The following is a 14,856-nucleotide window of genomic DNA, read 5'->3' as shown; positions in this document are numbered from 1 at the left end:
TGGCTGGTTGCTGATTGTCCTCGATCCCTGCAAGAGGGATAGCCTTTTTGTAAAGAAATAACTAAAAATAAACCAGACAACGCGATAAACCAAGCACAAGTTAACTACAAGTCTTTTAACTTCATTCTTTATGCCTAGGATGCAGGACACCTGGTTTCTATTTCTTGCTTTTATTCTAACTTGCTGTGTGACTTGGGGTTTGTCACCTAAGCCAGGGGTGGGCAAACTTTTTGGCCCCAAGGCCACATTGGGGTTGCACAACTGTACGGAGGGCCAGGTAGGGAAGGCTGTGTCTCCCCAAACAGCCTGGCCCCTGCCCCCTATCCTCCCTTTCCACTCCCCCCATCCCCTCCCCACTCCCTGACTGCCCCAACCCCTATCCACACCTCTGCCCCCTGACCGGCCCCCTGGGACTTCCATGCCTATCCAAGCCCCCCTGTTCCCATCCCCTGACCACCACGCCCTGAACCTCTACCCCATCCAACCACCCCCTGTCCCCTGACTGCCCCCCACCGGGACTCCCTGCCCCTTATCAAATTCCCCCTCTCCCCGCCCCCTTACCGAGCAGCAGGAGCTTGCAGCCCCACCACCCAGCCGGAGCCAGCCATGTTGCCACGCTGCCCGGCAGGAGCAGCAGGCCAGAGCACTGGCAGCGTGGCGAGCTGAGGCTGTGCGGGAGGGGGGGGACAGCAGGGGAGGGGTTGGGGGGTAGCCTCCCTGGCCAGGAGCTCAGGGGTTGGGCAGGACAGTCCTGCAGGCTGGATGTGGCCTGCAGGGCGTAGTTTGCCCACCTCTGACTAAGCCAAGAAACTCAAAGGTCCTTAGGCGCCTCTCACTGATTTCAGTGGGAATTAGAGACATAAAGACCTTTTAGGCTCTGGACCTTAACTTCTCTTTTATGCCTCAGTTTATCTATCTGTACAAGGCTTAATAAGGTTTGTCAAATGCTTTGGGATTCATGGATGAGAGACGCTATAGCTGTGTAATGTATTATGTTAAAACTTGGAAACCATTTTCAAACTTTATTTCCAGGACAAATGTACATTACCTGGGTACCCCTCTTAATTTTCTAACCATCAGAGGAGTGAAGTTTTGGAACAGCCTTCCAAGGGAAGCAGTGGGGGCAAAAGACCTATCTGGCTTTAAGATTAAACTTGATAAGTTTATGGAGAAGATGGTATGATGGGATAACATGATTTTGGCAATTAATTGATCTTTAAATATTCATGGTAAATAGGCCCAATCGCCTGTGATGGGATGTTAGATGGGGTGGGATCTGAGTTACCCAGGAAAGAATTCTCTGTAGTATCTGGCTGGTGAATCTTGCCCATATGCTCAGGGTTCAGCTGATCACCATATTTGGGGTCGGGAAGGAATTTTCCTCCAGGGCAGATTGGCAGAGGCCCTGGAGGTTTTTTTCCTTCCTCTGTAGCATGAGGCACGGGTCAGTTGCTGGAGGATTCTCTGCTCCTTGAAGTCTCTAAACCATGATTTGAGGACTTCAATAGCTCAGACATAAGTGAGAGGTTTATCGCAGGTGTGGGTGGGTGAGATTCTGTGGCCCGCATTGTGCAGGAGGTCAGACTAGATGATCATAATGGTCCCTTCTGACCTTAATATCTATGAATCGCAATCACTAATATTGTGCTTCCTCCTTCTCTAGGTAAACAGGTGAAGGTGACAGTTGTTTTGAGTCTTCCCTTCATTTTTCAGGTAAGAGGTTGAAAACAAAAAAGGGACTAGGTTGAAATCTAGCTGCGTTCCTGTACTGAATGGAGAGCTGAAGGTATGGATAATTGATAGACAAAGCAGCAGCAAAAGTGATTCTGATAGAAACTACTTTTCATATTCGAATCCTAAAGGGTTTTCAGGTGGCCACCTAGAGCAAAGTGGGGAGAATTCACAGAACAACTATCTGAATTATTACCCGTCCAGAGCCAGTGAGATCTGAGGAAAGAAAGAAAAAGAACTAAAGATAATGAACGTAATACAAACTGACCATTAAGGGTGGGATTTCCAGAAGGGCTTCCATACCGACAGCCTTGCTCCCATTTCAGCACCTAAACAAATGGCCAGGTTTCCCACCTGTTGGGTGCTGACCTCTTTGGAAAAATCTGGTCATAATGACCTGATACTGCAGCCTTTGATCATGTGAGAAAGGCCGATCAGGATTGGGACCTGATCGGTTCACACTGCAGGAGGAGGAAGTTCCTCATCTGCCATGAACTCCTCCTTCATTCTCTTCCTCCAATTCAGAGTAAAACTAGAGCTGGAAAAAGGAAACCCGTCAAAGAATCTAGCATTACTGAACTGTCCGTTCTGACCTGCTAGTGAACTCTGGGCCAGGAGCACCGTACTTACTCTAGGACCAGCTGTACTCTAGGACTGCTACATCTTTGGGAGTGTGCCTCACCACCACCCCCCCTCACAGGCTCAGACTCTGCAAGGAAGGTTTTGCGGTGGGTTTCTTTCCCCTTTCACTTCAGGTGGCAGGGGTTCATATACATGCAGGATGTGGTAAAAGCCAAGCCTGGCTGCCACGAAGAGCATGCAAAGGTTTGCAGAGATAAGACAGGTAGACGCCACCCAGAGGGGAAGCCTTTCATCTTTGCACAGAGCAGAGAGGAAGGGAGGGTAGTGGGACAGAGAACAGCAGGGTGCAGACATCACAAGCTCATGCTGCTCTTTAGGCCGCTCTAGTCTGGCAAATTGAGAGAGAAGCAGTTGCAACAAAACTTGAGTCAAGCAGCAGGAGACTCCGATCAAGTGTCACTCGTTTCCTGGCAGCTTCACTCCCTGGATTTTGTCTGGGCTGTAGTGACCCTCTTACTGTTTTATTACAGAAAGTCACTGAGGTGGGGGGCCCCAGTCATAGCCTATCCCCCCAGCAGCTAGGTCCACAACCACACCAAAGTCCTTCGTTTCTGCTACTTCACAAGCTTACTCGAAACAGGGAGAGCAAGGGTAGCAGTTGTTTTATGCAAGTTCTCTGGCTTGTGTTACACGATGACAGTGCACCCAACCAGCCTGGGGGTCTAGGAGAGCCAGAAAGTATCTAAGGAGAACTGGGCTTGCAAAACTGTTCCAGCGTTGCCTACTCTCACCATTCTATCATGGTGCCACGTGGTGGTTTTTCTTAGCGCCCCGGCATCATGGAATTATGTGAGCATTTCAGCTTTCGTTTTCAAAAAGCCAATGTTTGTAATCCTCCTGGCTAACGAGGAAACCTTGAAAATGTGACCCTTAAAGGCTCCAGAAATCAAATAGGAACCTTCCATTTGAAGAAAAAACAAATTACGCCCATTTCATGACTTTGGGGGGACCTGACTCAATCTTTGAATACTTGTGATTGGCAATACCACCATGTCTACATTCCATATCCGTGAAGTGACTGTGGTACATTCAGGTGCTGTTTTGTAATTCAGTCGCTGTGCATGCTAGCATTTCTACAATACACCCCATTTTAGTGGGATGACTGAGGGGCTAGTGAAATTTGGTCCCAGCAGAGCAAGGAGTCTAGGAGTTCAAAGCGCTCCTGAACACAGATTAAATTAAAAAAAAAAAAACACACACCAACATTTTAATACACCATAGGCTGAAGCTTTAAAACCCCTGAGCGCAGCACTTGAAACAAGGAGCCTCTTTAAGGAATGAGCTCTGGGCAGTGCCAGCCTGACCCTCTCATCCTGAATATCTATAAGGAATCCAACTCCCTCTTCAGCATCCAGCTGCTTTCTTGGTCAAGGGAAGCTTTGGCCAGCTTCTCTGGACTAATGCCACCCCTCAGGTCTTTTAGCAAATTCACCCATTGCCAGCAGGACTTCTGTTCACGAGGGCAACATTCCCCTTGGTGCAGAGGCTACACTGATATTAGCAATTGACTACCTTCAAAGGATGTGGGTGAAAATGCGCATCTGCAACTGATTCAGGCCTCTCAGCTCTGGCCCATGGGGCTGGAAGCCTCACAGGATCGGTTTCTCTCTTGCAGGAATTAGCTGCTTCTCCCTCGCAGAGGTGCCTGTTGATGAAGTGTTATGCCAACCAAAGTCTGAATTGCTCAAATTAAGGTTCAGTTCTGTTTGGCCTTTAGGGACCTGTCAAAGTCCGTTCTAATTTTATCCAAAATTCTATCCTTTGGGGTAGTCGCTGAAGAACCTGCAGGACAATATGAGAACAGCGATGTTGATGTTTCCTGGCTAGGCTTACTTGGGTTGTTATATTCCATTTATAGGGCCTATTGCATACGTTTCCTACCCTGACATGTTCCTGTGTGTTTCATGACACCACTGCTCTGTTTCGCCCCAGAAGCATAGAGGCCTTTGAACCTTTTGGGGAGTCTTAGTGATGAAACTGCTAAACAAGAGTGACTTCTTGCTTTACCTCCTGCAATCACTCTCGTTTAGCAGTTTCATCACTAAGAATCCCCCAAAAGTTCAAAAGCCATTATATAATTTTAATTGTATATATTTATGGTTGTGCCTAGAAGACCCCATCCTGGATCATGGCCACATGTATAAAAGCCAGCTATTATTAAATGGCACCGCTCTGTCTATTCCATGCCATTTGTTATACACAGAGTTTATATGCACTTCCCATTATCCCAAGGGTGAACATTCAAGGAGGAAAGGCAGAAAATTCCTTGTGACCAGAGTTGGTCAGGAAACGTTTTTGTTCCCACAAAATAGTCTAAATGAAGAGGAAGTCATTTTCGTCAAGTTTTTTTTTCTTTTTTAAAAGCCTTCATTCAAAATTGAAAAATTTTCAGTTTTTTGAAACCTGAAAAATTTCAGCCAATAAGTACGAATTTTTTTTTTCCTGAGGTTTCTGGTTTTTCTATGAAAACATGAAACATTTTAGTTAAACTCCAGCATTTCCTATAGAATTTCCATTTTTCATCCCCCCACAAAAAAAAAAAATTATGAAAAGCTCTGACCAGCTAAGCTCATGATGCTTGCCAGGGAAAGGCTTGGAAGTGATCTGGGATTTCTCCGCTTTTGGAGGCTTGGCGGTTTTACTCACTTTACGTTCCCAGTTCAGGCCTCGCTCCTGCAATGAGTTATTTACCAGGGATCTACCTCATTGCAGGGTAAGGCCTTGAGCACACTTGTTTCCTTCCCTTTCTAGTTCTGCACAGGCAACAATGTCACGGACTACTATGACTCCAATGTCACTGTCGATTACAACATGTTCGAGAGTCTCTGTGAGAAGGCGGAGGTCCGGAGCTTCCGCGCTGCATTCCTCCCAGCTATGTACTCATTCATCTGCTTTGTTGGGCTCCTGGGGAATGGGCTGGTGATGCTGACCTACATCTACTTCAAGAGGCTCAAGACGATGACCGACATCTACCTGCTGAACCTGGCTTTAGCGGACATCCTCTTCCTACTGACACTCCCCTTCTGGGCCACGAGTGCAGCCAAGTACTGGCTTTTTGGGGAGTTTGCCTGCAAAGCCGTCTACTGCATCTGTAAGATGAGCTTCTTCAGCGGGATGCTGCTGCTCCTGGCCATCAGCATTGACAGGTACTTCTCCATCGTCCAGGCCGCCTCCGCCCACCGTCTCCGCTCCCGCATGATCTTCATCAGCAAGATCACGTGCTTCTCCATCTGGATCCTGGCCTTTGTCCTCTCCATCCCAGAACTGGTCCACAGTGGAGTGAACTCATCCGAGACCCCCCGCTGCTCCATCATTGCCACCACCGACTTGCACAAGTTCGACACCGGCATCAAAGTGTCCCAGATGGTCTTTGGCTTCCTAGTACCCCTGTTGGTCATGTCCTTCTGCTACTTTGTCATCGTCAAGACCTTGCTCCAGGCCCGTAACTTTGAGAAGAACAAGGCCATCAAGGTCATCATCGCTGTGGTGATAGTCTTCATCGTCTTCCAGCTGCCTTACAATGGTGTCATGTTGGCCAAGACCATCTCAGCTTTCAACAATACTGACAGCCAGTGTGAGAAGAGTAAGCAGCTGGACGTGGCAGACGACGTGACCTACACTCTGGCCTGCTTCCGCTGCTGCCTCAACCCCTTCCTCTATGCCTTCATTGGCGTCAAATTCCGCAACGACCTCTTCAAGCTTCTCAAGGAGCTGGGTTGCCTGAGCCAGGAGCAGCTCTGGCAGCTGTCGTCCTGCAGGGAGAGCAGGCGGTTCTCCATTGCTATGGAGACAGAGACAACCACCACTTTCTCACCATGAGGTGTGTTCTGTGCCTGCTTTGACCAGGCCAAGGTTGGTGTATTCCTGCATCTTGCAGCCATCTTGAATTACTGATTTGAGCAGGTCCAACCTCACCTTGTCCAGAGAGCTGTATCCGTGCAGAACAAAAACTGTTAACTTCCCCACATTTCAGGAAATCCAGGCAGGTATACAGTACTCCACGTTGGAGAGACTCGGCTAAGGTTACAACAGAGTACTAAACTGGGGAGCAATTACACCTCGTGTTAATTGTTCTATTTCCCCTCAAATCCATTTGGGCATCATTCCTCCTTGCTCCAATATAAAAACTTTTTCTTATTTGTGTTACAGCTGAGCTCTCCGGAGCACCACCTTGCTTTGAATGCCACATTTAACAAGACTGCATTTTGCTCTTTCTTACGCACACAAACTTTGTAGCAACGAGCAAGCTAGTAAGACAGAAAGGGACCAAGCCGTGCCTCAAACTCCAAGCTCAGCACAATACATGGTATAAGCTAGCATTGACTTCTGATTCTTGATTAGGCTTCAGTTGCTGGAATGCTGGAATGAATCAGTATCTCTAGCATCAAGAAAAGGAGGACTTGCGGCACCTTAGACTTTGAATGCATCTGATGAAGTGAGCTGTAGCTCACGAAAGCTTATGCTCAAATAAATTTGTTCGGCTCTAAGGTGCCACAAGTACTCCTTTTCTTTTTGCGAATACAGACTAACACGGCTGCTACTCTGAAACCTGGAACTCCCAGTTCCCTTCTCCCCACTCCAAAAGTCAGATTTGCATAATTAACCCTAAAACTACAGATTTTTAAAAAGCATAAGTTTGAGAACAGTCAATGTTAGGGCAAAATCTCGAAAGTTTGCCGGGGGGAAACAATGGCTTTCCATTCACTTTGCTTGTGCTGAGATTTTGGGTTTCACCTGTAAAGTTCCATATAGTTTAAGGCTTGTGCATCATTGGAGGCAGCCTCTTCGCTATGGCAGTGAATTAAGCTAAACTGCACCGCGGCCACTTCAGTACTGAATGAGAGGGTTTGTCTACAAGGGGAGACTCCAGATAAATAATCCAAATTAACTAACGGTGTGAATTTAAAGTGGATTAGTTAAACCACATTAAACCCCTATGTGGACACTTCTGAATTAAAATAGCCTTAATTTGATTTGATTTAATTCGTTAATGCACTTTAACTAATCTGCTTTAACTTCACACCTGTAGTTAATTTGGATTTACTTTCCTGAGCGTCCCTGCATAGACAAGCCCTCGGTGTTTGTAAACTACCAGTTGAAAATATCTGGGCCACTACTGCATGATCCTAAAAATGGGGCCGGAGTACTCTGGCCCCAATCTAACATGATACTTAAGCATATACCTAATTTTAAGCACCCGGACAGTCCCCAGCCCCTGCCGCCCCAATGAAGTCAAATAGGATTACTCACATGCCTGACTTTAAGCACGTGTAATAAGCATTTCGCTGGACTGGGCCAAAGTGCTTAGCAGGAATGAGTCCAGGGCCCCTATAGCTATATAATATATATTTCTCAGTGGAGGGCTCTCATCTGGAATTTGTTTCTGCCCTTGATTTGACCACTCATGTATGCCAAGCTTTGGAGCCTGTCATAAAGGCTGCTCAGGCTTTTCATGAGATGGGAGGCAGGTTTTCCTCACGGAGGAGCGTTCTTTATTCTCACTTGCTGACCTCAGTTTAATAGAGGAACATGTGGATGCAAGTTCGCCACCCAACCTCTCTTTTCCCTAGAAGAAGCTGTAATAGGTGCCTTCTGAAAAAGCAAGGGAAATTTTAAAAAATAAACCTCCATAAACTCCTGAAAGTGCATCTTATATTCATACAGTCAGTGCTATTAACGGTGCTCTTTGTTACAGTTTGATTCGAAAGGGGCAGCCAGCCATGTGGCCGCGGCGGATAAGCAATAGATTACTGTCATGTAAACTAAGACATGGAAAAGCAGCCCAGAGTGTAATGCCAGTTGGTGCATTTAGTGGAAGCCTGAAGGACTCAAACTTGTGAAGGAACCTCCTGGGAATTGCTGTCATGGGATGGCTGAATGTCAATGGAGTAGGAGTCTCTGTAATTCAATCTGCCCTTGCAGCTGTTCTGACTACAGAGATGTAATCACTAAAGCACACAGAGAGACAGGTCTCCCTTGAACCAGTTACCGAGGGCAAAAGGTCCTGGCATTACCCCAGCATCTGTGGGAGGGGCCGTTTTACAACATCCGAGTGACACAGAAGGAAGCTCCTAACTCCTATCCTCTTGGCACACTAAACCCAAATTCTGCCCTCCCTGGCAAGAAGCCAAACAGCCTCTAGCTGATCCTTCTTGCACCCCGCTACACAATAGTTCACTATAAAAATAACCCTCTTGAAAGCTTTTGATCGGGGGCAAGAGATTTCAGTAAAGGATACACTGCCTTAAAGGAGAAAACAAATTCTGCTCTGCACAGTTGATGTATTTAGGATTATAAACAATCAAATAGGATTGTGTAGTGTTTCATGGTGCCCATGTCTCTTGCCTAATGAGTGCTGCTTTCTTAGTAGCCCTAAGTAATAGGGGCTGTGAACTGACACACTGGATATTTAGGTTTTTTTTGGTTTGATCCTGCCCTCCTTATTCAGGAAAGCTACCAACCATCTCTCAATGTGTTTGCCAGAGCAAGGAATAAGTCTAATACAGGGTCTTATTTTGGTGCATCAATAGGATTGACTTGTACTGTATATTCAGATAAAGTTGCTATATGTAGAACAAGAGAGGTGAATTTGTACATTAATGTATTCTGTAAGGCTGTACTGCCTAGAAACAGGGTTTGTCGATACAAACAATTCATTTATGGGAACCTGGGGGGTGAATCTTCCCTGCACTAATCTGTTGTGGACTAATTTGTTCGAGTACACATTGCAGATTTGCATTAACAGTTTTGTTAATGTGCTTTGATCTAATCCTCTTTGAAATGGGACTAGATCAAAGCACATTAACAAACGGTTAACGTGAACTACCAAGGCCTACGCCAACAGTCAGTCTGTGGCAGACAAGTGCTGGGTAGAGTCCCGCTGCGGCTTGCTGAGAACCATTTGTGGAGACAAGCCCTAAGTTTTTTCTGGCCTAAACATGTTCAAGCGAATTCATTTTTCATTTAAAAAAAACTGTCACCAAGAAAATGCAATTGTAATTTTATCAAGTCTTATAACAACAACATATGAATGGCCATATGGGGTCAAACCGATGGTCCATCTGGCCCAGTAGGCTGTCTTCTGCCACTGCCAGAGGGAGTGAATAGAACAGAGCAACTGAGTGATCCATCCTTTGTCATCCAGTCCCAGCTTCTAGCAGTTGGAGGTCTACGGACACCCAGAGCATGGGGTTGCGTCCCTGACCATCTTGGCAAATAGCCACCGATGGATCTACCCTCCATGAATTTCTCATTCTTTTTTGAGCCCAGTTATATTTTGGCTGTCACAACATTCCCTGAAATGAGCTCCGCAGGTTGACTGTGCATTCTGTGAAGAAATACTTCCTCTTATTTGTTTGAAACCTACATCCTATTAATTTCATTGTGTTAAGTGAAGGGGTAAATAACACTTCCCTATTCACTGTCTCCACACCATGCATGATTTTATAGACCTCTGTTGTCTCCCCTCGTAGTCATCTCTTTTCCATGCTGATTAGGCCAGTCTTTTTAATCTCTCCGCCTAGGAAAGCCATTCCATACCCATATCCATTTTGTTGCCCTTCTTTGTACTTTTTCCCAATTCTAATATATGTTTTTTGAGATGGGGCAATCAGAACTGCACATAGTATTCAAGTTGTGGGCATACCAGGGTTTATATAGTGGCATTATATTTTCTGTCTTATCTATCCTTTTCCTAATGGTTCCAAACATTGTTTGCTTTTTTGACTGCCATTGCATGCTGAGTAGATGTTTTCAGAGAACTAGCCATGATGACTCCAAGATCTTGCTCTTGAGTGGTAACAGCTAATTTAGATCCCATCATTGTGTATCTATGGTTGGGATTATGTTTTCCAATGTGCACCTTGCATTTATCAACACTGAATTTCCATCTGCCATTTTCTTGCCCAGTTGTCCAGTTTTGTGAGATCCCTTTGTAGCTCTTCACATCAGCTTTAGACTTAACTAACTTGAGTAATTTTGTATCATCTGCAAACTTTGCCACCTCACTGTTTACCCCTTTATGAATGTATGTTGAACAGCACTGGTCCCAGTACAGATCCTTGTGGGACCGCACTATCTACCTCTTTCCATTGTGAAAATTGACCCTTTATTCCTACTGTTTGCTTCCTGTCTTTTAACCAGTTATCCTACGACTCCTTACTTTGCTTAAGAGCCTTTAGTGAGGGACCTTGTCAGAAGGCTTTCTGAAAGTCCAGCTACCCTGTATCCACTCGATTGCCCTATGTTTGTGAACACCCTCAAAGAATTCTAGTAGATTGGTGAGGATTTTCCTTTATAAAAGCCATGTTGATTCTCAATCCTCATTCCATTCTCTGAAATGAGGACATACTTCAAGCCCTTATGGCATCAGTGCCTACATGAGACAGATTATTAAAGGAATATTAGCAGAATGCTGGGTAAAGTTACACACAAATTACGTAGATACAGAAGAGCCAGATACTTAAACATTTGGCCCAAGATCTTTTGCAAGTGGTGGGCCTTAAGTTAGGCTCTAAGTCCACATTAGGCATTTGGCAAGTCAGGCCACATGTCTAAGAGTGCTGAGCACTTCAGCTCTCATAAAGCGGAGTACAAAATCTTGATAATACAGGGCTCTTCAATCTAGCAGACAAAGGTCTGATAAGATTCAATGGCTGGAAGTTGAAGCTAGACAAATTTAGACTGGAACTAAGCTGTACATTTTTGAGAGAGAGAAATTAACCACTGGATCAACTCACCAAGGGCTGTGGTGGATTCTCCATCATTGGAAATTTTTACATCAAGATTGGATTTTTCTTCTAAAAGATCTGCTCTATTTCAAGAGGAATTAATGCAGGTGAGTCCTGTGGCCTCTGTCACACTAGGTCTGGGGTTCTCAAACTTCACTGTACTGCGACCCCCTTCTGACAACAAAAATGACTACATGACCCCAGGATGGAGGATCGAAGCCGAGCTCACCTGAGCCCTGTCGCCCCAGGTGAGAGGGCCAAAGACCAAGGGTTTCAGTCCCAGGCAGGGAGCCTGTAACCTGAGCCCCACTGCCCAGGGCTGAAGCCGTCAGGCTTCAGCTTCAACCCCAGGTGGTGAGGCTCGGGCTTTGGCCCCAGCAAGTCGAAGACAGCCCTGGTGACCCCATTAAAATAGGGTCACGACCCAGTTTGGGATCCTGACCCACAGTTTGAGAACCACTGCACTAGGTGATCAAAGAGGCCCGTTTTGACTCGAGACTCAAAGAACCAAATGTACCTTCCATAGAAGACACTGTTGATCTCAATGTACCTAGTTACTCAAAAAACAAAACACAAAAACAGGCCACCTATTTAGGTGTCTAATATTGACTCAGGAGCCTAACTTTAGGGGCCCAATAGAATCACAGCAGTGTCAGGCTGGAAAGGATCTCAAGAATCCTCAAGTTCATTCCCTGCACTTGGGCAGGCTTAAGTCTACCTACCCATCCCATCCCTGACAGACCTTTTTTTCTAACCTGTTCTGAACCACATTTTAAACTGAAAACAGACTGTGTCAAGATGAGTTTTTGCCAGTGATGCAAAAAGTAACATTACCGTTAACTAAAAAACACACCTTGTTTTTTCCCTCCACCGGTATATTTTCCATGACATGGAGCTTGTACTGATCATAAAGGTTAATGTTCGATCCTTCTAGTCCTCTAGAGAGATGTTTTGTTGGTTCGTTTCCTTTGCCCAGCCTAGCTTCACATCAATATTACTCTATAGAAAAAGGTGTGTAAAATATCCTTAATTGGGAATTGATCTGGAGATCTTATTTTCCTTCACCTATAGGTGATAAATACAGTAAAATAACTTACCGGTGTATTTTAAAACAGTGGTGTTTATCCTTATTCTAACCCATTTGCCTCAATGCTGCTCAGTTACTGTGTAAATCTGATGCCTTTTTTTATTACTGCATATGTAAGAGGGTATTTTGTACTGTTAACAATTTTATCTTTAATAAAACAAATTCAGTAACGAGGAGGTCTTATTTTTTGGTCACTTTGTGGAAGTTGTTCACATGATGAGATGACGACAGCATTGCTCCTGGCTGGAATTCACCTTTATTTTTGGTAATTTTTTTAAATACAGGATTCCTAGAAACTATCAGACCAGTTGTCCAGCTATTTTAGTCTCCTATCTCTGACTTTGGCCAGTGCCAGATATCACAGAGGAAGGTACAAAACAAGAACAGAACAAAAACACCCCATGATGGACAGTTATCCCACAATCTATACACAGAGGAAAATTATTCCTAACCTCCAAGGTTGGCTTATTACCTAAAGCATGAGGGTTGATATCCATTATTAAAATTGTCTTATAACTTAACTATGGCAGTTTTATCCTGGGATATTTTTAACCCTTAACCACATCAACAATCCTGTAGCGACATGACAGTTAAATCAGAAGGAGTTACTGCTGTTGTAAAATGAAATTGGCCTGTGACGTGGATGGGATCAATCAAAAACAATAAACAAACACATAGATGCTTCTCAGTCCATCAGCCTTCATTATTTTACAAGTGAAAATAACCTAAGACATTTAAAAAAAGACCAGCCACATCTTATAAAGTATTCAGTTATACACACACCTCAGTAAAAAAGATGATCTAACCAACACAGTCTAAAAAACTCAAAGGGCCCTGAACAAAACTAGGCTTAAAGATTTTTTCTTTAAAATCGCCTTTTTGTAATTTGCATCCCATAAACTAACATTTTAACCATGAATTAAGGTGCTCAACTGACTACAGGCATGCAGCGCTATCCAGAACTGAACATGAAGTATTTTGCAAGCATGCTGTGCACTTGCAAAGTCTGGGCTGGATTCTGATCTCTGATGCACAGGGACCGCATCAGCACAGAATCCCTAGGACCTGCTGGCAGACACACAGCAGCAGCATTTGTCATTTTTCGGGACACAGAGTGATGATTGACAGGCATGAGGCAGCAGGCTCTGGCCCAGTTTTGGGCTCTCAAAGGGCACACACTTGTCCCCTCTGCAAAGAGCCATTTCACTAATGGCAAGCTCCCCATGTTGGACTCACATGATGCAAGGTCTGTTCACATACCAGGGACAACCACAGCGTCCAATTTGTCTTATAAAATACAGACTGCACCTGAAACAGAGAGTGGTCTCCATCCCTTGTGAGCAAGCCAATCTCAAGTCACTGAAATAACTGAGTGACGTGGTCCGAGCAAAACTGCATTTTGGGAGCAGCACCAACGGAGAGAAAAGTGAACAAGCCCTAAGCATGCAGCGATAGAAGTGGCTGGATTCCCAACTGCAGGGCACATGTGCAGTCCCTGGCAGAGCTCAGAGGCATGAGTTTGCTTTGGTCAAATACAAGAATAAAAAGCAGGTTGTTTTTGGTTTTTTTTTGGTTTTGTACTGAAACGCATTCTCTTCTAAATCCCTGGTCAACAAGCCACACTGTCACCTGCTCCGGGGCAGGTATTACTTCGGATGAACACGAGGCCAAACAAAAATATCCTTTTTGCCATTCATAACAGAGCAGGTCAGGTGTGAGTCACAGTCAGGATCCTGAGGTGCATGGAATCAAAGGGGAACAAAACCTCAGGTGACACCAGAAGGCCCCCCTCCCACACACCCCTAGGCTTCAGCCCCTAGACAATAAGGCTCCTTTCGGCTTTCACCAAGCAACGCAAGTTACTAAAGGTTCCTCTCTAGCGCTAAAGCATTCAACCAGTTTCAAAGTCAGCCCACACTTCAGGTAGCAATAAGAGATATCTAAAGGATGCACCAGCACCATACTGTTTCAGGTGGCAAATATACGAGAAGAGGGTTTTTAATACAGCTCAGGCCAAATTTACCAACTAGGTAAGCAGGTGCAACTCTACTGCATAGAAAGCAATGATACACTAATTTCTTAATTTTGCAATTACTACCCTGCCCTGTGGGTGTCTCGCGGCATACGCCGCTCCCTCAAGCAAGTCTCTGCAAGGTCAGGGCGTAAGGACTGACTGAAAGCCCACTGAACTCAATGGGAGCCTTTCGACAGACTCTGGATCAGATCCATCAGACCTCCAAGTCTGCCTGACCATTGAGCTGCTGCAAGGCCACAGTTTACAATCGGTCTCTCCCATGGTGTGGGTACAGAAAGCCGACCTGTCCTGCTAGAGGTGGATCTGACCCCAGCTTCTCAATCTGAAAACCCTGGATCTTTGGGCAAGTTCAGATCTTCATTTAGAATGTTACAGCCGAGGTCCATTAACAACCTTCTCAGATTACAGCCGGAGAAGAAGCTGTATATACCCCACCATCCCACTTGCCCAGGGGTGGCCCAGCTTTTAATGCCCTCCATTGGCAAACTACAGAGAAAAGTGACTTAACTGCTCAGGGGATTCATGTGAATTTCAGTTTTAAACCTTTATTTAAAAAGTCAATTAACCAAACCAACCACATGATCACCAGAAAGAATTTTTTATGCATGATGCAGACAAGATAATTTTAGTTA

General features: G+C 45.1%; 1 protein-coding gene across 1 annotated transcript; it reads left to right on the top strand.

The window, feature by feature from the left end:
- Positions 1–944: 944 nt before the first annotated feature.
- On the top strand, positions 945–6,192 carry CCR7 (C-C motif chemokine receptor 7). Its single transcript, XM_074940668.1, is given in 3 exon segments — positions 945–1,063; positions 1,626–1,713; positions 5,125–6,192. Coding segments are annotated over 3 exon segments (1,275 nt in total).
- Positions 6,193–14,856: the final 8,664 nt, after the last annotated feature.

The sequence above is a fragment of the Natator depressus genome, chromosome 27 (assembly GCF_965152275.1).
Source record: "Natator depressus isolate rNatDep1 chromosome 27, rNatDep2.hap1, whole genome shotgun sequence".
In the NCBI taxonomy this organism is placed as follows: Eukaryota; Metazoa; Chordata; order Testudines; family Cheloniidae; genus Natator; species Natator depressus.
Note: the sequence above shows the minus strand (reverse complement) of the source record. Positions and strands in the feature narration are given on the sequence as shown.